A 14,068-nucleotide genomic window follows, 5' to 3' on the forward strand; every position below is an offset into this window, starting at 1 on the left:
TCTTTTGTTTTTGTTTTTGTTTCTGGATTGATCTTATTTAGCTAGTATTCATTGAACACCTGACATGTAGCAAGCATGGTGCTAAGCATTTTCCAAATGCGGTTGGCATATACTTCAAGCCACATGAAATAAAACTTTTCCTTAAAATAGGAATCTAAATGTCCAGCCTACCTGGCTTATGCGATGTTCTGATTCAGTCTTTTTTCTTTTTTTTTTTTTTGTTTTTTTTTTTTGTTTTTTTTTTTGAGATGGAGTTTCGCTCTGTTGCCCAGGCTGGAGTGCAGTGTCGCTATCTCGACTCACTGCAACCTCCGCCTCCGGGGTTCAAGCAATTCTCCTGCCTCAGCCTCCTGAGTTGCTGGGATTACAGGCGCATGCTACCACGCCTGGCTAATTTTTTGTATTTCAGTAGAGATGGGGTTTTACCGTGTTTCCCAGGCTGGTCTTGAACTCCTGAGCTCAGGCAATCTGCCTGCGTTGGCCTCCTGAAGTGCTAGGATTACAGGCATGAGCCACCGTGCCCGGCCCAGTCTTTTTTTTTTTTTTTTTTTTTTTTTTTTTTGAGACTGAGTCACTCTATCGCCCAGGCTGGCGTGTGCAGTGGCGTGGATCTCGGCTCACTGCAACCTCCGCCTACCGGGTTCAAGCGATTCTCGTGCCTCAGCCTCCTGAATAGCTGGGATTACAGGCGCCCATCACCACGCCCGGTTAATCTTTGTATTTTTAGTAGAGACAGGGTTTCACCATGTTGGCCAGGCTGGTCTCAAACTTCTGACCTCAAGTGATTCGCCCGCCTTGGCCTCCCAAAGTGCTGGGATTACAGGCATGAGCCACAGTGCCCCGCCCTGATTCAGTCTTTATTGTAGTTCCCATGTTCTCCCCAGGGTCATACCAGAATCTGGTAAATGGAAAATGACTGGAGAAATGCATGAGGCATGCACGTCTTCACTGTGCTTGTGGAGGCTTGCCTGCCTTCCGTTTGCACACCATGGCCAGGACCCCCAGCGCCTAGGGTTCTGTCTCCCTTAGAAGATCACACAGCACATCTTGGAATGAACCACCTGCTCAGATGCACAGATTTCTCTCCCCTTCAGAATCCAGGGAAAGCACCCCCTTCTTTCATGGCATTCTAAACACTATTTATTTCACCTCTTTACTTGGTTTAGCCTCTCACAAAAGACAGGAAATCCATTAATTTCAGATTGCTTCTGTACCACCTCTCCTCTGCAAAAAAACCCAAACCAAGAAAACACTCTAAAAGGGTCCTCCTTCTTCAGTGGGAAGTGGAGATTAAAATGCATAAAAAAATTTACCAACTTATGTTTCAGTGAGGTCTCCTTGCATGATTCTTATGGTAACTTTGAGAACTGAGTTTTATCATAGCTACTTTATAGATGAGAAAATTTAGAAGTTTAACTTGCCCAAGGCAATAGAACTGCAAACCTTCAGCTTTTAACTACTGCCTAATATGGCTTGTTTCCTTGCTTCTGCCCTGAAATGCTGATGCGCTTTCTCTAGTCTGAGTTTTTTTCACTCAATATACTTTCCAAGAATAATGTCACCCCCACATATTATATTAACTGACACCACATACCAGGTACACAAGTTGTTCCTCAGCTTGAGTCTGCTTCTTCACCTGCCTCTTGGTCATCCACACCAGGATGTCTTGCTTATACTTCAATTTCAGCCGTTCCAAAACTGAATTTATTGTTTCCTTGTTACTCTGTCATCCTCCCACCTGTTCCTGTTTTCAGAGTTATTGGTTAGTGGCCCATCATCTCCCCAACAGTCCAAATTAAAGGCCTCTGAATTATCCTTATCCCTCCTTCTTTCTCTCATTGAGTCTTCTATTTATCTGTCCATTTTTTCCTTCCTTTCCATCCCCAAGGCTCCTGACATTGTTTGGGCCTTTGTTCTTGCACCCAGTGACAGTAAGACTCTTTACTGGCTGACTACCAAATTATGCTCTGCGTTGAAGACAGCTGGGGCTTTCTAAGTCACAACTTTGATCATGTCAGTCTCCCACATTAAAATGTTGAGTGGTAATCAAATGCCATCAGAATGAAGCTTAGATTCTTTCAGTAAGTTTCTTTGTTATTTGAGCTTGGCCTCACCAATCTAACTTTTGGCCCCAACACCCCGATTCCAAACCCAGCATGAGCATGCTACAGGGAGCTAATTTCCATTTCCTGAGCATGTTTTGATCTCTCAAAACTCCAACTTTTGCAAGCATTAGCTAGAACTGACTTCTTTAATTTTCTTCATAAAAGGCATTTTCCAGTTTTTCAAATACCTTTCTGGCTTCCACACCATCACTTCTCAGTGGCTTTTCTGATTTATTACTCCCTTCCTCCTTCTTGGAAGACAGCTTGGCACATAGTAATAGCATGGGACCTGGAGTCAGAGAAGATTCAGATGCTACCTTTCTGCTCTTATGTAACTCTGAACTATAATTTCGCATCAATGATCCTAATTTTTCTCTTCTATAAAATAAGGAGTTTAACATGAACTTCAGGATTATTGTGAGTAATGAAAGATAACACGTGTAAGGTCACTGGCTCAGAGTGTGGCATATAGTAGCTGCTTAATAAATGTTAATTTCCACATTGAGGTAGAGTCATTCTTTCTGTTCTCATTTAGTGTTTTTTGCATTGTAAATAGATTTTAGCATATATTCATGACCCACTATACTGTAAGGTTTTGAAAATTAAAAGCCATTTTAAACGCATTTTTATATTCACAGTGCCTATCTCAGTCTTACTCATTAAATTAAATGTTAGATTAAATGTTAAATAAATTCAATTTAGCAAAAAACTGTATGAATTGCCTACTATGTCCAAGTTTTAGTGCTTGGGGAGCTAGAGAACACAAAGGCGAGTAAATTCTTGCCTTCAAAGATCAAGAATAACACTTCCATTTCTGATCAAGATGGACTAAGAGGGCCCAAAGTTGCCCTCCCACCTGAAACAACACTCAAGACATTGACCATAAGGCAACAAAAGACAGGGATTACTGAGAAATGGAAAACAAATGAGAAAGCCGTATGATTGTCCAAAACTGGGCCAAGCCACAAAGCAGGGAAAGCCCAGGTGGAGCCCAACCATCTTCTGTAATTAAGGAGACAAAGCTGGGAGTCCAGAGATGACAAGACAGTTGGATTTCATTGAGCAGAATACCAGATAAAAGACTTGCACAAAGAGAGAACTTTAGAATGCTGCAGAGGGTCTTCCTCCACTGTTTAGCTGAGCACAGGCCATCAGCACTGAGGCTCTCTGTGAGGAAGCTACCCAAAGCCAGGGAAAGAATCACCTGAAAGAATTAGAAGGACAGTGCCCAGAGTTCACACAAACATTGGAATTCTGCCTGTTCCCAATAGCCACAGTGCAAACTTTCATAGGGTAAGGTCATCATTTGGAATACTAAGGAAGGTCTTGCCTCAGTAGTAGGGATGAAATGGACCAAACACAGTGCTCGTCTCACCTCACACAGCTCCCGTCATAACTAAGAAAGCTTAAAAGCAAACATGCTCTTTTTTCTGAGAAATTTTTTTCAAGAAACTTTTCCCCAAAACTGTAACTGCATTACAGAGTAAAGCTCAAGAATATTCAAAGGTATGCAAAAATATCAAGCACCCAAACAGGTAAAATTTACAATGCATGACATATAATTAAAAAGTTACCAGGCATACAGACAAGCAGAAAAATAGCATCCATAATAAAGAAAAAAGAATCAATCAATTGAAACTGACCCAGAGATGGCATAGATGAGTAGAGTTCAAAGACTAGGACATTAAAACAATTATTACAGTTATATACTATATGTTCAGAAAGCTATAGAAGAGATAGAACATGTTAAGTAAAGACATGGAAGATATTTTTAAAAGATTCAAATTCAATAATTATAGATAAAAACTCCAAGATCTGAGATAAAAAATATGCTAGGTGCGATTAACAGCATATTAGACTTTACAGAAGGAAAAATTGGTGAACTTAAAGACATGGCCATAGAAACTTCTGAAATGAAATTCATAACAAAGTATGAAAATAAATGAGCAGTGAAAAAAATTCAATAAACCAAATATATGCATAGTTTGAATCCCTGAAATCATACAAGACAATATTTGAAGAAATAATAGCCATCAATTGTCTAACTTTGATGGAAACCATGAACTCACAGATCCCAAGCACAAGAAACATGAAGAAAAATACATTACAGCACATCATAATCAAATTTCTTAAAACCAGTGACAAAACGAAAATCTAAGAAGCAGCCAGAAAAAAAGAACAAAGAATGACAGATTTCAACCAGGTGTGGTGTCTCACACCTGTTAATCCCAGCACTGTGGGAGGCTGAGGTAGGAGGATCACTTGAAGCCAGTTCAAAATCAGCCTGGGCAACAAAGCAAGACTCCATCTCTACAAAAATAAATAAATAAATAAAAATTTTAAAAGAATGACAGATTTACCATCCAAAATAACACATGCTGGAAGACAATGGAGCAATATATATATATATATATATTTAATTATTATACTTTAAGTTTTAGGGTACATGTGCACAATGTGCAGGTTAGTTACATATGTATACGTGTGCCATGCTGGTGTGCTGCACCCATTAACTCGTCATTTAGCTTTAGGTATATCTCCTAAAGCTATCTCTCCTCCCTCCCCCCACCCCACAACGGTCCCTAGAGTGTGATATTCCCCTTCCTGTGTCCATGTGATCTCTTTGTTCAATTCCCCCCTATGAGTGAGAATATGCAGCATATGGTTTTTTGTTCTTGAGATAGTTTACTGAGAATGATGATTTCCAATTTCATCCATGTCCCTACAAAGGACATGAACTCATCATTTTTTATGGCTGCATAGTATTCCATGGTGTATATGTGCCACGTTTTCTTAATCCAGTCTATCATTGTTGGACATTTGGGTTGGTTCCAAGTCTTTGCTATTGTGAATAGTGCCGCAATAAACATACGTGTGCATGTGTCTTTATAGCAGCATGATTTATAGTCCTTTGGGCATATACCCAGTAATGGGATGGCTGGGTCAAATGGGATTTCTAGTTCTAGATCCCTGAGGAATCACCACACTGACTTCCACAATGGTTGAACTAGTTTACATTCCCACCAACACTGTAAAAGTGTTCCTATTTCTCCACATCCTCTCCAGCACCTGTTGTTTCCTGACTTTTTAATGTTTGCCATTCTAACTGGTGTGAGATGGTATCTTATTGTGGTTTTGATTTGCGTTTCTCTGATGGCCAGTGATGGTGACCATTTTTTCATGTGTTTTTTGGCTGCATAAATGTCTTCTTTTGAGAAGTGTCTGTTCATGTCCTTCACCCACTTTTAAGCAACTTCAGCAAAGTCTCAGGATACAAAATCAATGTACAAAAATCACAAGCATTCTTATACACCAATAACAGACAAACAGAGAGCCAAATCATGAGTGAACTCCCATTCACAATTGCTCCAAAGAGAATAAAATACCTAGGAATACAACTTACAAGGGACATGAAGGACTTCTTCAAGGAGAACTACAAACCACTGCTCAATGAAATAAAAGAGGATATAAACAAATGGAAGAACATTCCATGCTCATGGGTAGGAAGAATCAATATCGTGAAAATGGCCATACTGCCCAAGGTAATTTATAGATTCAATGCCATCCCCATCAAGCTACCAATGACTCTCTTCACACAATTGGAAAAAACTACTTTAAAGTTCATAGGGAACCAAAAAAGAGCCCGCATCGCCAAGTCAATCCTAAGCCAAAAGAACAAAGCTGGAGGCATCACACTACCTGACTTCAAACTATACTACAAGGCTACAGTAACCAAAACAGCATGCTACTGGTACCAAAACAGAGATATAAATCAATGGAACAGAACAGAGCCCTCAGAAATAACGCCGCATATCTACAACTATCTGATCTTTGACAAACCTGAGAAAAATAAGCAATGGGGAAAGGATTCCCTATTTAATAAATGGTGCTGGGAAAACTGGCTAGCCATATGTAGAAAGCTGAAACTGGATCCCTTCCTTACACCTTACACAAAAATTAATTCAAGATGGATTAAAGACTTAAACATTAGACCTAAAACCATAAAAACCCTAGAAGAAAACCTAGGCATTACCATTCAGGACATAGGCATGGGCAAGGACTCCATGTCCACAACACCAAAAGCAATGGCAACAAAAGCCAAAATTGACAAATGGGATCTAATTAAACTAAACAGCTTCTGCACAGCAAAAGAAACTACCATCAGAGTGAACAGGAAACCTACAAAATGGGAGAAAATTTTCACAACCTACTCATCTGATGAAGGGCTAATATCCAGAATTCTACAATGAACCCAAACAAATTTACAAGAAAAAAACAAACAACCCCATCAAAAATTGGAGCAATATATTTGAAGCACTGAAAGAAATAATTGTCAATCTAAAATCATTTATCCTCTAAAAATATCTTTAAAAGTTATAAGTGAAATTAAAAACTTCAGGCTTACAAAAGCTGACCTCAAAAAGTGAAAAATATGCTTTGTTCATAGGTAAAGAGGATCCTCTTTAGAATTAAAATGTCAATTCTAAATCAATATATAGATTCAACAAAATTCCTATCAAAATCCCAGTAGACACTTTTCTAAAAGTTAATATGGAAATGCAAAGGATCCACAATAAAGAAAATTACCAAAAAAGAACAAAGTTGAAGAGCTAACACTACCTGACTTTTAAAATGTTTAAAGTTATAGTAATTAAAACAGTGTGGTGTTGGTATAAAATAAGACAAATAGATCAATGAAACAGAATAAAGAGCCTAAAAATAAACCCACACCTACCTGCACAACTGATTTACGACAAAGGTAAAAAAAGACACATGGAAAAATATAGCCTTTTTTAAAAAGGGTGCTGAAAAAATGGATATTCATATGCGAAAAAGAGAGTTTATATGCATACCTTGTACCACACACAAAATTAACACAAAAATGAATCATAAACCTAAAGGTAAAACCTAAAAGTTTAAAGGATCTAGAATAAAACAAAGGAGAAAAATTTTATGACCCCAAGCTAAGCAGATTTCTTAGACACTACACTAAATGTATAATCTATAAAAGAACAAATTGGTAAATTGGCCTTCATCAAAATTGGTTAAAACTCTGATCTTCAAAAGACACTGCAGAGAACGAAAACACAAGTCTCAGACTGGGAGAAAATCTTTGCCATGTATTTTTCAGGGATTTGAATCTAGAATATATAAAGACTTTTTAGGACTTGATCACAAGGAAATGACTCAATTTTTTTAAGTGAGCAAAATATTTGGACAGACACTTACTAAATAAAATACATGGGTGGAAAATCATCACATGAAAAGACACTTAACATCAGTAGTCACTAGGGAAATGCAAATAAAACCACAGTGAGGTACCACTAATTCACCTATTAGAATAGCTAAAATTAAGGCTACCATTCTAAAAGTTGACAATGATGTGAACTAAGTGGAACTCTGATATACTGCTGGCTGGAATATAAAATACAGCCACCACTTTGGAAAACACATTGGAAATTATTTACAAAGCTAAATACATACCTACCTACCATATGATCAAGCCATCCCATACCAAGGTATTTACCAAAGAGAAATGAAAGCGTATGTCCATACAAAGACTTGTACACACTGTTCCTAGTTTTGTTTGTAATAGTTAAAAACTGTCCATCAACAGATGGAAATAACTGTCCATCCACAGATGAATAAACAAACATTGGTATATCCATGCAATGGAATACTATTCAGCAATTTAAAAGAGATTAACTACTGATACATGCCACAATTTCAATAAGTCTCAGAAGAATTATGCTAAGTGAAAGAAGTCCAACAAGAAGTGTATACTATACTGTTCCATTAGAGTAAAACTCTATACCAACTAATCTATAGTGACAGAAAGCAAATCAGGGCTTGGGAATTGGGGGAGGGGGATGGTATGTGGTGGGTATGAAGAGTTTACTCGGGAACAGGAGGGACTTTTAGGTGCCATGGATGTGTTCACTATCTCGATTGTACTGATTGTTTCAGGGGTGTATATAGATGTCAAAATGCATCAAATTGTATACTAAGTATGTGTAGTTTACTTCTGTCAGTTTTTCTTCGATTAAGTTTAAAAAAAAAAAAAGCAGCAGCTGGGCGCGGTGGCTAACGCCTGTAATCCCAGCACTTTGGGAGGCCGAGGCGGGCGGATCATGAGGTCAGGAGATACAGACCATCCTGGCTAATACGGTGAAACCGCATCTCTACTAAAAATACAAAAAATTAGCTGGGCATGGTGACGGGCGCCTGTAATCCTAGCTACTCGGGAGGCTGAGGCAGGAGAAACACTTGAACCTGGGAGGTGGAGGTTGCCGTGAGCCGAAATCATGCCACTGCACTCCGGCCTGGGCAACAGAGCGAGACTCAGTCTAAAAGAAAAAAATAATCAGCAGCCAGGGCTCATCTTTTGCACTTCTACCTTCCAGCCAGAACCGGACACCCCTGCCAAGAGGGGTTGAGGGGGCATGTACTTCCTAGAAACGCAGCCCAACAGGAGCCACTTCCACTCTAGGCTGCACCTCCAGCAGTGTGCTCTTCGCCCCAGCCTACAGACTTGAACATCTCGGTCATGTTCTTCATTGTCCCATCCCATCCCTCTCCTCAAAGCCTTGGGGTAATTCCCATTGCCTTTAACACTTCCCACCCACAAGGCGGCCTGGTCCTGACTCAGCAGAGGGATAGTGAGGGAGAGCTGAAGTAAGAGGAATCATCTGGACTCATCTGCAGCCACCCTCTTCCCAACCACCACGAGGAATAATGGGCACAGGAAGTTTTGGGGCTGTGGCTGTTGGGCAGAGTTATGCAAACCCAGTTGGCAGGAAACACTGCTTTTGTTCAAATAATTTTTTTTTTAAATCGGCCCTCTTATAAACAACTCAGGATGTTTTCACCCTTGAGAAACTATGTGGATGGCTTCAGAAACTGCCTCCCTAAAAGGAACTCACTGTAATGGGGTAAACCACTGGAACAGGACCACCATGCTGGCGAGTGGTTTGCAACTTGCTCAATGAAGGCATGAATGGACCAAAGTCTCAATATTTAAAAAAAAAAAAAAAAAAAAAAGCAGCTTAAAATAGCCTTCTAGACCTCATTTTAATAGAGTCCCTGTCCATTCAGGGATTTTCATAAATAACCCCACAATTAATGACGTGTTTATCAGCAAAGCCACTCACCTGAAAATATACAGTGGTTGATGTCCTCTTCAGGTATGGAGTTTATTTTTAAGAAAAAAAAGACTTATCCTAAAGATAAAAATAGAGCAGAGGTACTCAACTAAATCTGCAACCGGTTTCCCCAGGAGCCTCAGGTATAACCTATTTGGAGAAGAGTTCAACCTGAGGTGATAGAGGAATCTAGCTTAGCAAACCGTTCGTGATTATTTTTGTTTTTAATCAAAATTAACCCTTCTCTCTTGTAATGCTACTGTTGGAAGACAATTACAGCACCTAGTAAGTGGACCTTCTCTTATCAGATTTTTTTTTTTTTTTTTTTTGAGACGGAGTCTCGCTGTCTCCCAGGCTGGAGTGCAGTGGTGCGATCTCGGCTCACTGCAAGCTCCGCCCCCCGGGTTCACGCCATTCTCCTGCCTCAGCCTCCCGAATACCTGGGACTACAGGCGCCCGCCACCGCGCCCGGCTAATTTTTTGTATTTTTAGTAGAGACGGGATTTCACCATGTTAGCCAGGATGGTCTCGATCTCCTGACCTCGTAATCCGCCTGCCTCAGCTTCCCAAAGTGCTGGGATTACAGGCGTGAGCCACCGTGCCCAGCCTCAGATGTATTTTTATGTGGCATTATATCTAGAGCACAGCATGTGATTATTATTAGGTTGGTGCAAAATTAATTGCCGTTTTTGTCATCACTTTTAATGGCAAAAACGGCAATTAATTTGTGCACGAACCTAATACATGGGGTTCATGTACTGAGTGAGACCTTAAATCAGATCCCGTCACACTTCTGTCCGAGACTTTTCTATTATTTCTCGTTGCATTTAGAGTGGAATCAAAATGCCTCAGTGGAGCTTACTGGGCCTCAATGAGACCTGACCTGATCCCAACCCACCTCACCACTGTATTCAGGCACATCTGTTTTCATTCAGGCGCATCTGTTTTGTTTCAGATTCTCACACATCCTAAGATCTTTCCCGACCCCAGTCCTTGACCATGCTCTTCATTTTTGTCCCTCTTTTTCTAGACGCCAGCTCTTCTCATCTCCTAGGTCTTGGCTAGAAAGTCACCTATGAAGCCATTCCTTTTCCACCTTCTTGTTACTCTCCTCCACCTGTTTAGTTCTTTCACAGCACATATAGCATATAATTGGAGGTGTTTAAAAGGGTCTCTTTCATTAAAGTGCGAGTTCTATGAGGCCAGGAACTATGTTTATTTATTCACTGTTTTATCCTCAATGGAAAGTATCCCTTGTCTGTCTGAAATGGTTGGGTCAGGAGGTGTTTCGGATTTTTGATTTTTCAAATTTTGGAATATTTGCATTATGCCTAGGTTGAGCATCCCAAATCCAAAAATCTGAAACCCACAATGTCCCAACAAGCATTCTCTTTGTGCATTGTGTTGGCACTCGAAAAATTTCAGATTTGGAAACATTTCAGATATCAGATTCTCAGCTTTGGGATGCTCAACCTGGCATATAGTAGATGCTCAATAAATTATTGTTAAATATTAAATGAATAATGAATCATATTCTAATTCATTTCTACCACCCTTTCACCTACCCCAAACTCCAAAGCCCAATGCATCCTTCCTCATTCATATCTTCATTCTTCCTCTTTCCATGAAATCTTCTCTGATCTTCCCACTTTTTCAGCATTCAAAGACAAACCACAGGAAGTGCCAGAGGCATGCCTGGAACATAGTGAAAGCTCTATAAATACAGCCACATTGGTATCACCACGATCACTTCTTCCAGTGTAGTCCTACAGCCCTGTTTCCAGGACATCAGTTTTTCCCTTACCGCCTTCCCAATTTTTCACATATCCCCAATACCATCAAATGTACTGTGCTACTTCTGATGTAAATTATTTTTGACATAATGTCTTTCTTTTTAATGTATTTTTAAAGGAAAATTTATAAAAATTAAAACCCATTTCACTGACCATAAAAGGGAACAATTAAAAATAAATAAAACAAAACAATAGGCTATTTTCTTCTGATTTTTTTGTTTGCTTGTTTTTTCTTTTTTTGAGATGGCGTCTCACTGTGTCACCCAGGTTGGAGTGCAGTGGGCCTATCTTGGCTCACTGCAACCTCTGCCTCCCGGGTTCAAGCGATTCCCCTGCCTCACCCTCCCAAGTAGCTGGGATTACAGGCATGTGCCACCATGCAGGGATTGTGTGTGTGTGTGTGTGTGTGTGTGTGTGTGTGTGTGTGTGTGTGTGTGTGTGTGTTTTTAGTAGAGATGGAGTTTCAACATGTTGGCCAGGCTGGTCTTGAACTCCTGCCCTCAAGTGAATCTGCCTGCCTTAGTGTCCCAAAGTGCTGGGATTACAGGCATGAGCCACTGAGCCAGACCTTGTTTTCTTTATTTAAGGCAGATTAACAACTGTTAGAGATATAACAACACTATGCTGAGTCTTTCTCTATGCCACAATTTGAAAGACTGAACATTTTTTAATGACTTCTTCACTCCATGCATCATTAGTATTTAAAGCCGTAACTACGTCCATTTAAAATTACCCCCACATATTACTATTCAGACCTTTCTGTCCTATTGTGTTGTTACTAATACTTTTTACTTGGCATTTGTTATTCTCTACCTGGATTGGCTAATTACATGTTTATATCCATATCTCATCCCACTGTCTTATTTCTCTTTATATCAGGGTTCTTAGGTCAATACCTTGTACAGAATATTTGTTTAAGGCAGTTTAAGTTGAATCTAACACTTACAGTTTTCAACCAACTTGGTCAAAACTTCAAAATATTTTTCCAAACTTCAAAATATTTTTAAAAGAGATACATTGAGAGATTGTATTCAGAAGTGCTTCTAATTCCTCTTTCCCTCCACCCTTCTGATTTCCTATAGATATGTACCTAAACCATCTCATCCAGGCCACTGTGGTTAAATGTCATATAAGCAACCAGGAAAAGGGCCTAGTACAAGACATGTGTTCCTTACACGCATGAATACACCTGAAATAAACCCTCTAATTTATAAGTGAAATAAAAGCCAAATAAAACCAGAAAAAACTGAATGTGCGATTTATTATGTTTAAGATTGGTTTATAAGGCTTAAATATATCTGTCATAGTTAACAGTTAACAGCAAATAAAGGCAACTTTACAAAATCAGTGTTTCCATACAGTACAGGACTAAATGTGGCAACTGTGCATTGGAAAATTAATATTTCCTCAATGCAAATATCAAATCTGCAGCACCATTTAGAAGCTTCCACTAAAAACTCAAGCTGCAGTATTTATTACAAGCTCTACTCAGAACACAAGGCTACCTAAATCAAGCATTAGAGAAAAACAGTGGAGTCATTCAGGCATAATATGTCAGATTTGGTACAGGATTAAAATACTAACATTTTTAATGTCCTGGTTTCAAATTAATAAATACAAAAACAATATAAAAATATACAACCAGTTGATAAGACTGTACTGCGGATGCTCAGAAAGTTAAATCTCGCTCTCATATGTATGCAGGTATGTCTTGAGTGTCAGGATTTCTGGGTAGCTGCGGCTGGTCTTTCGGAAGAAGTCCAGGCTGGTGAGATGTTCAATGTCACGCACCCGAGCTGTGTGCATCTTCATGAGTTCTTCTACCCATTTTGATTCGTCCTCTGAGCTCTGCAATGGAAATAGAACAAAATCAGAATCAGAATTTTCCAGAGGAGTTTCTCCAAATGGTCAGTTTACTCCAAGTCCACAAATGACCTCTGTGCACTCTTGCACACAGAGCCAATGCATGTTGATCCTTCCTGGCCTCCCTGCCACTCTACCGCATTCCTATGGGTAATGTGCCACAAATACCTGCCCTTGGCTGTAAACATTTTCAACAGCAATTAACTGTACCAAATAAACGAGACATGTGGTGTCAGAGGGCATTTGACTCAATAGGTTCTCAGAACATAAATCAAAATTAGGAAAACCAAAGGCCCTAGAGAATTCAGTAATTTGTTTCTTTTCCAAGCTGTCAAATTGCAATATTGAGCACAGAGTACAAGTAACTTGGAATATGCTTCTGCTTCCCAAGGAAAGTGAAGAACTTAAGCCTAATGCACGAAATGATGTGTGTGCATTCCTAGTTTTTCAAAAGAAACTGCTGCATCAACTACGTCATCTACTAGAATGCATAAATTGCTATTTGAAAAATGAGGTCAACTCGAAGCCGCTCAGTTGACACATCTGGCACTCTAGGGCCCAACAGGCCAGAGTTGGAAATGAGGCTGTACTACTTCTTGGCTATGAGACCTTGGTCAAGCTACTTGACTTCTTGAGGCCTCAGTTTCTTCCTTGGTTCACAAGGATAATAATGCTTACTTCTGCAGCTCCCTGGGAGGTTAGGGAGGAGAAGAGGGAAGAAGTGGGGGGGAAGGTAAAGCAAGGAAACGCGGAAGAAAGAAAGTGAATCTCTGCCTCAGCTGCTTACCAAAAATTGCCCCACTGACACAAGTTGCAGATGAAAGACATTCAGATGTCCTACATCAAACAACTTATTTCATGTCTAACTTGAAACTAAAAGGTAATTCAGGGGAAGCAGTTCTTTGCATCTCAAAAATAGCTTCTTTCATTTTTGTGGGAAGTTGAGGGAAAGAGTGAGATCTGAGAGCCCTGTGAATATGGAGCAGTGTCTACTTTCATTAGTAGACATTGAGCAGGAGGGCCTTTGCAAGTAATTCCATTCACAAATGCCTCTGGAATTGCAATGGCTTCCAAGAGCCCTTCTACAAGTTGAAGGGTGGCTGCATGTCCCAGGTCTGGGAATATTCAGACATGCCCTCATCCAACTCTTTACCACCAGTGGTCT

General features: G+C 39.8%; 1 protein-coding gene and 1 long non-coding RNA gene across 16 annotated transcripts in view; both read right to left on the reverse strand.

Annotated features, from left to right (window-relative positions):
- Positions 1-532: 532 nt before the first annotated feature.
- Positions 533-10,960, reverse strand: LOC129524268 (uncharacterized). The gene is made up of 3 exons (XR_008668027.2): positions 10,813-10,960; positions 2,294-2,394; positions 533-1,744 (listed from the first exon to the last, which is right to left on the reverse strand). It is a non-coding gene; the product is annotated as an uncharacterized lncRNA (long non-coding RNA).
- Positions 10,961-12,282: 1,322 nt separating this feature from the next.
- The window catches only part of ENPP2 (ectonucleotide pyrophosphatase/phosphodiesterase 2), a 116,891-nt gene continuing 115,105 nt past the window's right edge, over positions 12,283-14,068 (reverse strand). For all 15 annotated transcript variants that reach the window (XM_055349355.2, XM_019032658.4, XM_055349343.2 and 12 more), the window contains one exon: positions 12,283-12,888. In XM_055349355.2, the coding sequence (XP_055205330.2) occupies positions 12,718-12,888 (171 nt within the window). In that variant the 3' untranslated portion in view covers positions 12,283-12,717. The remainder of the gene's footprint in view (positions 12,889-14,068) is intronic.

The sequence above is a fragment of the Gorilla gorilla genome, chromosome 7 (assembly GCF_029281585.2).
Source record: "Gorilla gorilla gorilla isolate KB3781 chromosome 7, NHGRI_mGorGor1-v2.1_pri, whole genome shotgun sequence".
NCBI lineage: Eukaryota > Metazoa > Chordata > Mammalia > Primates > Hominidae > Gorilla > Gorilla gorilla.